Here is a 12566-nt window from a genome sequence, read left to right on the forward strand (position 1 = left end):
GTAATGTAGGGAAATGCAACAGCCAATTTGCGCACAGCAATGTGATAAATGACCAGATAATTTTTTAGTGATGTTGGTTGAGGGATAAATATTGGCCAGGACACCGGGGAGACCTCCCACTGCTCTTCTTCGAAATATTGGCTATGGGATCTTTACATCCACCTGAGAGAGCAGACGGGGCCTCGGTTTAACATCTCATCTGAAAGACGGCACCTCCGACAGTGCAGTGCCCCTAATACAGGCTACAACTTCTGCTACATTTATTGAAGGAAACTGAGAGGCAAAGCAAGTGGTCACTAAACAAAGAGCCAGATTGGAAACCAATGATTTTCATTACTATATTCAATTATTAATGGATATAGTTATAGTTGCGCTTCACTTACAATATCCCCGTCTGGGTAAAGTGCTGTTTTCTAGATGCATTGACAGCTCCTGTACAAGAGCTCACTGTGGTGACACAGCTGGCATTGGAATCACTGGCTCCATTTGGAACGCTGATGACACTGCCCATCATGGCATGATCTGCAAGAGAGTTCAAAAATATCACATCAGGAAGGATGGCTTGGATTAGACAAAAAGCCATTAGGAAGTCCATTTCATCTTACTGACCAGAGTTTTGCTATGTCAAGTAAATATATGCAATCGGTGAAAAGAAAGGAAGGAAGGAATGAAAGAAGGAAAAGAAAGAAGGAAGGAAACAAAGAAAAAAAGAAAGACTTGCATTTATATAGGGCTCGATTTTGCCAGTGTGGGCGGGCTGGGGGCGTGTCAGGTGTTTTTCAAGTCCTGAATCCGACTCCAGTGTGATGTGGGAAAAAAGAGCGATTTTCCCCCAGTTGGGCAATTGATTTCCAGCGTGTGGGAACCCCTGGCCCAATTCGTCTTTCCATCCTGAAAGTCACCTCCGATGACATCATCAGTGCTGCTGGCCGCCTTGCTTCTTCTGGAGACTGCAAATGCTTTGGACATTGTTTAAAGGACTTCATTTACTGACCATGTCCACCAGCAAGCAAAAGTGTGCACCTCGCTTTGATGAGCCCTCCCTCCAAGCTCTGGTGGAGGGAGCAAGAGCAAATAAGGAGGTGCTCTTCCCTTCCCCAGGGAGAAAAAAGGCACCACAGCAAACTAAAGCTGTGTGGCTGCAAGTGGCCAGGGAGGTCAATGCCATCTCTATGTTCCGCAGAACCTGGCTGCAGTGCAGGAAGAGGTTTCATGACCTTCTGCGCACTGGAAAAGTGAGTATGACTTTCCCTTCACCCTCAATCTGATCCCCATCGCCTCCTCACCAGCACTCTGCTTTGCCAACCTCTTCCTCCACATCCCACTTGACACTTACATCCCTGCACACTTACCCATTCCCTCTCTCTCTATGGTCACATTCACTTAACTATTCAACCATGCAGCCCTCACACTCTCTATCACTGTGATGCATTGACAACTTACAACACACGAGGAGGGCCCTTTGTCTTCTTCTAAGCATCTATGCTATGGAATCTCTACACTCCTTCATTCTCACTCAAACTCCACTTGTGTCCCTCATTGCAGGAAGAGAGAGCCCACAATAAGAGGGAAAGAGCAAGGACAGGAGGAGGGCCACCCTCAGTAGCCCAGTTCACCACCTCAGAGGAGGTGGCCCTGGAAATTGCCGGGATCGAGGAGGATTCCCAAGTGGGGGATGGACAGGTAGGCACATCACAGCAAGCTTGTGACAGAATAGTTTGGCATCTCTCTCATTGACATTGCATGAGTCACTGATAATGAATCTGATGGTCTAACAGATTGACTTATGATCATCTGCACTATTCAATGTGCATGTAACCTTGACCTCACATCTCTAACTCTTTCCTTTACTCCCCCACAGGACCATCGACAGCCCCCGTCCCCACTGTCCAGGAGGAAGAGCCTGAGCTTCCAGACTTCTCAGGGGAAGCTGCAACCTCTGAGGGCGCTGCGTCAGCAGAATTAAGTGCACCCTGCACCAACGCAGACACTCACGCCTCGGTGGGACCTTCGAGACATAGAGTAGAGTTGTCACCTGGTGTATCACAGCTCACAAGGGAGCATCAGCAGATGGTGGAGACAGGGACAACAGTGGAGAGTCCTAGTTGGAGGGCGTAGGACGCCCCCAGTTCGGCTCCACTGCATGTCGACTCTGTGCCTCCGGGTCCATCCAGGAGGGCAGTGCTGTAACTCTAGGAAGGCGGTGCTGTAACTCCAGGAACAGGTGCAGGAGTCTCTGGCAGGTTTTGTCTCCAGGGTCGCTGAGTGTGGAGCGAATAGTGGAGTCCATCACTAACATGAGCAGAGCCTTTGTGGAGGTGTTGGCGCATGAACGCATCACCACGGAAAGGATGGCAACCTCTGTGGAAAGGATGGCTACCATAGAGGAGAGGATGGCTACGGCCATGGAGGAGCTTAGTCGCCAGGGTCGTGAAAACATGGTCATTGTTCACAATAGACTGACATCTTTTGAGGAGCGATGGTCAGCTATTGAGCATACAAACCAGACCTTCATGCAAGTCCTCGGGAGTAGGACTTCCAGTACAGAAACGGGTCCTCATGGCCCCCCTGAAGTGCAGCAAGGTGCTGTCAAGCCACCTGCTAGCTCTGAAGTGGGGCTGACCCATGAAAGGGATGTTAGTGGCAGACAGCAAGTAAGTGGGGGCTTCTCTCCGAGTGCTCACATGATCATGCCACTGCAAAGCCCTCGGTCAGAGCCCCACCAGAGTCCCCACCCAACTGAGATTGGCGTCTCAACCCCTGCACAGCCGCAGGAGCAGCAGACTGTTGCCGAGCCCTCACAGGTTCGCAACCCCAGAGGATGCCCACCAAAGGTGTCGAGACAGGAGAAGCAAGAAAGTGAGCAAGGGGCCTCCACATCTGCTGAAGCCACAGGGGAAGCACCACGTAGGAGCACGCGTAAGAGGGAGATAATGCACAAGTAGTCACAAGGGTAGTCACTTGGGTGTAATGTGATGTTTAATGTTGAAAAGCCATCAGATGCTTATTGCCATTAAAAATTCTGATGGCAACCTGTGGCAGTTGTAGCGTGTGTCATTTCGCTAATGGGACTTCCACATTGAGGGCTTAGGATGACTTGCAATTGTCAGTATGGTGGTCAGAGTGATAGGAATCTGCAGGTTCTTGGCCATTGTCGATGGTCTGATAAGAAGGTGCGAGGCAAAAGTTTTTGATTGTGCAGGCTAAGTAAATCTGGCCAGGATGAGTGCGTCCCTTGCATCCCGGGCAGCAATGTTGTCGCGCGCTGGCACCTTCTGGCCTGTGTATCTTCAGGTGGATGACTAGCAGCTTGGCGGTCCTGTTGATGCTCTTGCTGTTGGTGCTGCTGTTGCTCATGGTTCTGCTGCTACCGCGGCTGGTCTGCATCCGAATCTGATGTCCAGGAAGAAAGGAATTAAATGTTTGGCATGCTTCTGGAATATGCCTCAGCTGAAGAAGCGCTTAGTCAAGGTGGGGAGAGGGGTTTCCCAGGAGGTCACACTGAAGATGGTGCCAGGCTCCAAACTTCCACAACACTGAGTATGCCTGCTAAAAGTTCCCCCAGACCTGAAAGAACAAACTTCTGCCACCTGCAAATGATCATCGGTGAAAACTCCTTTGTAATGGTGGAGCTGCAGCTGTTCGTAAGCAATCCACTAGTGAGGCCGCCAGGATTACCTGGCGTGTTCCAAAGGAGGCGTGTAGGATGGGGGGAAAGGGTTAAAATCGGAAAGACCTCTCAAAATGGGATTATAGAGGCAATTAAGTGGTTGTTAAGGGCCTTAAGGGCCTATCCCGCCTCTTGGAGGTGGGATGGAAACGGGGTCAGAAAACTCGCATGTGGGAAAATTGCTCGGAGGCGGGATGGAGGCAGGATCACAGCATTCCTGTTACCACCACTGTCACTTCTCCACTCAGGGGCAAAGGTGCTACCCACTGAGCCACGGCTGACTGTCATACATTTTGCCATTTTCATTCTCGTTGATTACATACTCGTTACTTGATACACCTGCTAAGGTTTACAACAACAACAACTTGCATTTATATAGTGCTTTTAACATAGTAAAATGTCCCAAGGCACTTCACTGAAGCGATTATCAATCAAAATTTGACACCGAGCTACATAATGAGATATTAGGTCAAGCTTGGACAAAGAGGTAGGTTTTAAGGAGCGTCTTAAAGGAGGAGAGCGAGGTAGAGAGGCGGAGAGGTTTAGGGAGGGATTTCCAGAGCGTAGAACCTAGGCAGCTGAAGGCACGGCCGCCAATTGTGGAGCGATGAAAATCAGGGACGCGCAAGAGGCCAGAATGGGAGGAGCGCAGAGATCTCGGGGGGGGGGTTGTGGGGCTGGAGGAGGTTACAGAGATAGGGAGGGGCGAGGCCATGGAGGGATTTGAAAACAAGGATGAGAATTTTAAAATCGAGGTGTTGCCAACTGGGAACCAATGTAGGTCAGCGAGCACAGGGTAATGGGTGAACAGCACTTGGTGCAACTTAGCACACAAGCAGCAGAGTTTTGGATGAGCTCAATTTGACATTTCCGATAATCCAGCAATTGATTAATCCAGAAACAAACTGAATAGGGTGAGATAGATTTGAGCATTGTTTTGCCTGTTGATACATCTTGCAATCATGAAAATAATATTTTGAAATGTTGTGCAAATACAACACAAAACATATAAGCCCGGAACTTGCGGTCAGCAGTGTTCACCACTGACCCCGAAGTAAGCTTCCCACAAAGATCTCGCGACCTCTGTGGCGAGATGTTCAGCTTTTCCGACGTGCAGTTGAAATCAGCGTAGTTTAGTGGGAATCCCATAGTGCGAGCGGCTGTGACATCTACAAGCTGTCTAAGCAACCAATCACAATGCAGAATTCTTACAGACAGGGAACCAGGAAATAGAAAACACTAATAATCAATGGGGGAAAAATTCAGTTGGTTAGCACCTCCCATTCACGCCTCCGGGGGGCGTTAACGGGGTGCTAGGAACTTAGCGCCCGAGTGCAGCGATTTTAGCACCGCTTGCAAAATTGACCAGTCATTTTGCGGCGATGCTAAGCACTACCGCCATGATCTCCTGCGCCCGCAGATCGTGACATCATGCAAGCGTGCAATGGAACGGACTGGAAATTGAGTTGCGCCCCCTGCCTTAGCGCCTGCCGCTAGGAACAACAGGTGGAGGGGAATGTTTTCAAGTCAGGAAGGGGCTGGGGGAGCGCTATTTAAAGACGGGTGCTTCCTGCCTTTTCCTGTCGGCAAAATTTTTGGTACACGCAGGTTGAGAGGGAGAGAGACATCTGGAGAGATTTAACGCTGTCCTAAGGGGTTTTGGTCCTCAGCACCACTTTTAAGTTTCCTAAGCGCCGAGCCCTTTCCCTGGGCCTATCCATTAGTGGTTCTACCACAATTGCTTTTGAGGTCTCTCCAGGCTGAGATTCAAGGCTGCAATGAGCAGGGTGTGGTTGGCCAGCAAGATGGCCTCCCTCCTTTAAGAACTGGATGGCGCCAGTCTGTCTGGCTTCCATGGTAACTGACATCGCCTGAGCTTCGATAGCGTTCTGAGGTAGCTCCTCGCTCCCCGACATTAGCACCTTAAGAGAGGTGTATGGTGCCTGATTTAGCGCTCAAATCACCTCCAGAAGGCAAGAGAGGCGAATTTTGCAGTCGGAGGTGATAATTAGCACTGGGCGCGAAACTTTGCGCCAGCCGATATTAGCGCCCCAAAATGGGTGATACCGAATTTTTCCCCCAATCACTTTTAAAAAAATTTACAGAGAGCAAAATAAAGATTGGGACATACACATTGGGTTAAGGTAGAAGCTGAAATATCACAAACAAACTTTAAAAAATACTAAAAGAAATGTTTTAATTAATTTTAAAATCTAATAATTTTTAACTTAATGGAGAAATTTAACATTCCACCAATTTAAAATTAGTTTCTAACAGCGATTATTGTTTGGAAAGGGGAAGTTTTCGTCAGATCAGTGATTTCACTGACTGCCGGCTCGGGTTGGGGGAGGATTCACATCACAGCCTGTGGAGGAGCAGTGAACGACAGACTGCAACTTCAGGATTTCCGCATTAGGCTGCACATGCGTTAAATCCTGAAGTTGCGGTCAGTTTCAAAGGTGAAATGACAGCGAATGCTGACAGTTTGTCGTCATCAGGACCGCAAGTTCCAAGCCAATCTCTTGAGTGTCAATAATGCAGACCTGGTGCACTCTGTATTGCTGTCATGCTAATGCATTTAGTCTGTTGTGCGTTAAATGTGACAATAAACAAACACCAAGCATTGTTCCAACTTAGGTTACGGAACATAGGAATTAAGATACAGATCAGCCATGAACTAATTGAATGGCGGAACAGGCTCGTGAGGCTGAATGACCTACTCTTGTTCCTATGATCTTAACTCAGGGTATCTGCTGGTTATATGCTCGCAGAATCACATAATCTGAGCTAAGTAACACATATCTTCTCTCATAATCCTCATACCAACATATTTCCATTTTTTATCTGCTTCTAGGAAAAGGCTATACTTAACAGATGGAAAGGAAGTGCATGCAGATTGGAGGAGCTCACTTTATCGAAGATCTTTGCCTTCCTCATGAGGGAAAGGCACTGGAAATTCTGAGCTTGGGGAATTGAGGGAATGGGGAGATAGAACACGGGAGCCTTCCTCAAGCTCGTGGATGATATCATCCTTTATTTTCAATTCTTTATCTTCTGACTCGTTCATTCACTCCATCATGTGAGGAGGATGTCGTGAAACTCCAGTACGATTTGGACAGGTTGGGTGATTGGGCAGAAACATGGCAAATGCACTATAATGTGGATAAATGTGAGGTTATCCACTTTGGTGGCAAAAACAGGAAGGCAGATTATTATTTGAATGGCAATAGATTGGGAGAAGGGCAAGTGCAAAGAGACCTGGGTGTTCTTGTGCACCAGTCGCTGAAGGTAAGCATGCAGGTGCAGCAGGCGGTTAAGAAGGCAAATGGTATGTTGGCCTTCATAGCGAGAGGGTTCAAGTACAGGAACAAGGATGTCTTGCTACAGTTGTACAGGGCCTTGGTGAGACTGCACCTTGAGTATTGTGTGCAGTTTTGGTCGCCTTACCTGAGGAAGGACATTCTTGCCATGGAAGGAGTGCAGCGAAGATTCACCAGGCTGATACCTGGGATGGCAGGAATGACGTATGAGGAGAGATTGTGTCGATTGGGCTTATACTCACTGGAGTTTAGAAGATTGAGAGGGGATCTCATCGAAACCTGTAAAATTCTGTCAGGCCTGGACAGACTAGATGCAGGAAGGATGTTTCTGATGGACGGGGAGTCCAGAACCAGGGGTCATAGTTTAAGGATAAGGGGTAAGCCATTTAGGATTGAAATGAGGAGGAATTTCTTCACCCAGAGAGTGGTGAACCTGTGGAATTCTCTGCCACAGAGGGCAGTGGAGGCCAGTTCATTAAATATATTCAAGAAAGAGTTGGATATATTTCTTAAGGCAAAAGTGATCAAGGGATATGGGGAGAAGGCAGGGACAGGGTACTGAATTTGGATGATCAGCCATGATCTCATTGAATGACGGAGCAGGCTCAAAGGGCCGAATGGCCTACTCCTGCTCCTATCTTCTATGTTTCTATGTTTCTATGTATAGGCATGCACTGCAGATCTACAGCAGAACATACTAGAATAGCTTGCCACTTAAACTTTGTTTCAAAGAGGTCTAGTTGACTTGAAACTACTTTTGGTTCTTAGAAGTTCCTCTGAGTTAATTTATTATGGCAGGACAGCGGAAACTTTTGTATTGTGGAACTTGCATGATATGGGAGTTTCTGGGAGCCACAAGTATCCAGGAATCATGCAGCAAGTATCTTCACATAAACTTGCTTGAGCTCAAAGTTGCCGAGTTTGACAAAGTTACTGAGTTAGAGATATTGCAGTGGAATGACTTGTTAGACAAGTCTCCCTCCAAGAATACTGGATATCTCCAGAGTTACAGGAGCAATCCAATTGATGCCAATCAGTTGACAATAACCACAGCAAGCAAAGCTTTTGGACCAGACCAATGGGTCAAGGCATTCAATTCAAATACAAGCATCCTGTGGGATTGTATGCAGTGCATGTTTGATTGGCAGCTTTATTTGTGTGGAGTAAATGTTCTTTTGAATCTTACGAATGGTTGACCTTCCAATGTAGTACAGTTTGTGTTCTGAAATATCATCAAAGAACTTTGGAACTATTGCTGGGTTGTACTGCAACCCAGACAGCAGTCAGTCTGAGGCTGTAAACAAAATCTGCATATCTGTGCCTTCATATATTACATAGAACGTATATTCTGTGCAACTTGCATAGACAATTTTACACATGTGCATGTGCTGCCATCAGCAAGAAAGAATCCAATAAATAATCCATCAAATTTACATCTACAGCTATCAACTTTATGACAATGTACAAACCTTGCTTAATTTGATTGAAGTCAATTATCCAGCTTTCATCCCACAACATCTTTTGCTTCTGGTACTGAAACCACTGTGATCAAAAAAAAATGTAAAGGTCCAATAATGCTGCATACTCTATGTTAACATTCATTATCATTACATCTTGTTTTATGGAAATGGGTAGAAGATTGCGGAGAACATCAGAAGAAGACCTACCACTATGGTAAGGATGAAACCAGTGCAGACCAGCGAGATTGGGAAACTTATGGCAATTTTGATGGTGGCTATGCAGTCACCGCAGTCTGCTGGACATGTGGAGCACGTTTCATCCTCATCGCAGTTACCATCTCCACACACTCAACACAGGAACAGAAAGATGTTATTAGTACATTGTTACACTGCTCGGTGCTGGGCAATAGAATTAAATATTACGCAGAATTTACAGCACAGAAACAGGCCATTCGGCCCAACTGGTCTATGCTGGTGTTTATGCTCCATACGAGCCTCCTCCCACCCCTCTTCATCTCACCCTATCAGCATATCCCTCTATTCATTTCTCCCTCATGTGTTTATCTAGCTTCCCCTTAAATGCATCTATACTATTCACCTCAACCACTCCCTGTGGTAGTGAGTTCCACATTCTCACCACTCTCTGGGTAAAGAAGTTTCTCCTGAATTCCCCACTGGATTTATTGGTAACTATCTTATATTTATATTTATTACATGTTCGGCTATTCAAAATGACCACCGTTCTTCAGAAGCAGTTGAGATTGAAAGCTGTCCACAATTTCATTAGAAAAGATCTTCTGGTTGGTGGCCACTGTACAGTTTATTTTGTGAACTTCGGGATTCACGGAGGCACATTGGAGAACCATAGTCACAAAGACGGCGGAGGCCTGAATGATATAGCACCTTTCACGACCTCAGGACACCCCAAAGTGCTTTACAGCCAATTAAGTACTTTTTGAAGTGTAGTCACTGCTGTAATGTAGAAAATTCGGCAGCTAATTTGCGCACAGCAAGCTCCCATAAACAGCAATGTGATAATGACCAGACAATCTTTTTTTAGTGATGCTGGCTGAAGGATAAGTATTGACCCAGGACTCAGGGGAGAACTCCCCTGCTCTTCTTCAAAATAATGGCCGTGGGATCTTTTGCATCCACCTGAGAGGGCAGACGGGGCCCAGGTTTAATGTCTCATCCAAAAGACGGCACCTCTGACAGTTCAGTACTCCCTCAGTACTGGTGGGGTCTCAAAGCAATGCAAATCAAATTAGGACTGACTTACACCTAGAGATGAAACTCAGCCCCGTGGTGTTTGCAAGCAGGAGGGGTTGTCCTATTGAGAGGACATAGTCCCTCTAAAATTATTCTAATTTTGTAGCGCTTTTTTTTAGACCACCAACTCTTACAGTAATGCACAGTACATTTCATTCTAAATTACCTTTTGCAGGTAACACTGTGGTTTTAGCCTCCAATGCAGCTTGCATTCGCCCCACCTTTATGTGAGCTATTAAGGAAGTTACACCGAGATGGACAAGGACCACCTACATTCAGAAAACACGAGAAGATAAAATCAGCACATTCAAAAGACCTGTGCACTGTCCTACACATCGACAATTGTATGCTCTTTCTAAAACAACTGGTTTGCCCCAGTGTCATCACCCAAAAAACCAAACAAAATTGCTTCCCTTTTAATGGGACACAACTGATAAAGAACTTAACCATAAAAATCACAAAGGAAACTGATAAGCTTAAATAATAACATTAGTACTGCAATCCCTGTGGTGCCCACTGGTTGTGGAAGGCCTCAAAAGCCTGCTGTACCTGGTATTCCCAGGCTGCCTTCCACCCAGGTACTAACCAGGCCTGGCTCTGCTTAACTTCTGAGACCAAACTAGATTGGGTGCAATTTTTTTAAATTGGATTTATATCACATTTACAAAATTGTGATCATTTACTTTGTACCATACAATCATTCCTTTACCAGTTTTTAGCACAGAAATGAAAGTCATTAAAGACATTAACATTATTATTCTGTTACACTGCACAGTCCTTCCTTTATCATTCATTGGCTCCAGAAATTAAAGTTCAATGTGTCGTCCATGACATATTAATCTATTGAACTTCAAAAACTGGTCAAAAAATGCCATCCTTAAATTATTTTCCGAATAATAAATTAACAAAGCCTTATAATGCTCTTTCAGTCTATATTTGGAATACTCTTTCAGGTTTATTTTTCTCCCCTTATAAAACTGAGCATTCCTTTGTTGAACAATCATGAATCTGGCCACATTGATTAAACTAATTGCCGCTCCACTAGACTCAGGCCAACTCTCCTACAATCCCCATCACATAATTGAGTCCCATGGAATTCCCATTCCCGCTCTTTGACCCCCCCACCCCCCCACTCACCCAGCAAGAAAACCTCACACAACTGTCGGATGTAGTGCTTGAAATCCTTTAACCGAGTATGTAAGACCAGTAAATGGAACAGGGTCTCATCTTGTGACCTGCACTGTGGAGGTCACAATTTTATGTAATTTGAAAGAAAGTGGGACATTAATCGATTAGTTCACATGCCTCAGTCTGCTTGGAGAGTGCATTTGGAAGAGGGGTTCTATCAAGTATCTATACAGCGGTGAACAATTGAAGCCAAGCAGCATCTGATTTTTACTGATGGAAGGTCATCGACCTGAAGGGGTAATTTTAACCTCGCCAGCTCGTCGGGAAACGGACGGGATCAGGCGCAACACTAGTTTTACACCCTGCCTGACTTTACTCCTCATTGAAGTCAATGGAGACTAATATTGGGCGGGATGTAAATCCGCCATTTCCCCCCTCCGATCCCGTGAGATTCCTGCCCACGTGTTAGGTTAAAATTGCCCCCAAACGTTAACTCTGTTTCTCTCTCCACAGATGCTGCCTGATCTGCTGAGCATTTTTATTCTGTTTTTTACTTCTCAGTTATACGTCTGGCTCAAACAGTACTTCACCTGCCCAGATCATCACTGCTATCTAAACATCTATATCCACTCCGGGTAAGTTTAACAGGTACATCGGAGGCCGAAGGCATACTTTTCGAACTCAGGTTTGACAGAGCACTAATTATTCTCCATGTAGTGTTTCAGAATCAAGTCGTGTGAACTGGGTGTTCAAATCCTCATCCTTAAATCCCTCTATGGCCTCGCCCACCTCCCTATCTCTGTAACCTCCTCCAGCCCTACAACCCGCTGAGATCTCTGCATTCCTCCAATTCTGGCCTCTTGAGCATCCCTGATTTTAATCGCTCCACCATTGGTGGCTGTGCCTTCAGCTGCCTGGGCCCAAAGCTCAAGAATTCCCTCCCTAAACCTCTCTGCTTCTCTCTCCTCCTTTAAGACACTCCTTAAAACCTACCTCTTTGACCAAGCTTTTGGTCGCCTGCCCTAATATCTCCTTATGTGGCTCAGTGTCAAATTGTGTTTGATAATTGCTCCTGTGAAGCGCACTTGGGACGTTTCACTACATCAAAGGCGCTCTATAAATGCAAGTTGCTGTTGCAGGGGCAATCTTTAGAAAATAGTTTCATAGCCACTGAAGTTGCAGCATAAATGCAGAAAATGTTTCTTCAATTTTGGGACCCTGCTCCCTCCCTCTATCTCTTCTGCCCCAATGAGGACGGTTTGCAGTGGGAGTTTCAATTTGCACAGCTCACTTATCTATGTTTCTTGTGGTCTCACCCACCTGAACCCACAGATTTTACCAGGATGCGTCAACCGATACATTTTCAGACCCATAATGTATGGCTTTAAAGTGCGGACTGAATTACGCCCTCATTGGCCCAGTTATCCCTCAACTTTAGATGAAGACTCCATTTGGTCTTGCCTTCCCACCATGGGAGCTTGACTCATATGTATTTATTTACTTTCAAATAAAAATAAGTTTCAATTGCCTGGGGGCATCGGAGAAGAATTTCCTAGATTTTTTCCCACAAATTGGCCTGGATTTTTAAATCTGTTTGTTCACCACTCCCAGGAAAACATGGTTTCATGTTGGGTGAAGTGTATATAAAGTGATACACAAGGTATCAGAATTGTGTGTAACAGGCTGGATGGACAATAGAATCATAGAAAGAGCTATCCA

General features: G+C 45.8%; 1 protein-coding gene across 1 annotated transcript in view; it reads right to left on the bottom strand.

Moving 5' to 3' along the window:
* Positions 1 to 12566, bottom strand: part of LOC147124761 (atrial natriuretic peptide receptor 1) — a 94348-nt gene that overhangs the window by 68126 nt on the left and 13656 nt on the right. Inside the window, exons 6-9 of the mRNA XM_086003431.1 lie at positions 9886 to 9988; positions 8658 to 8797; positions 8460 to 8532; positions 384 to 522 (exon numbers count right to left, since the gene is read on the bottom strand). Of these exons, the coding sequence (XP_085859557.1) occupies positions 384 to 522; positions 8460 to 8532; positions 8658 to 8797; positions 9886 to 9988 (455 nt within the window). The remainder of the gene's footprint in view (positions 1 to 383; positions 523 to 8459; positions 8533 to 8657; positions 8798 to 9885; positions 9989 to 12566) is intronic.

The sequence above is a fragment of the Somniosus microcephalus genome, chromosome 1 (genome assembly GCF_052327205.1).
Source record: "Somniosus microcephalus isolate GS21.2 chromosome 1, FLI_Smic_1.0, whole genome shotgun sequence".
NCBI classification, from domain to species: Eukaryota; Metazoa; Chordata; class Chondrichthyes; order Squaliformes; family Somniosidae; genus Somniosus; species Somniosus microcephalus.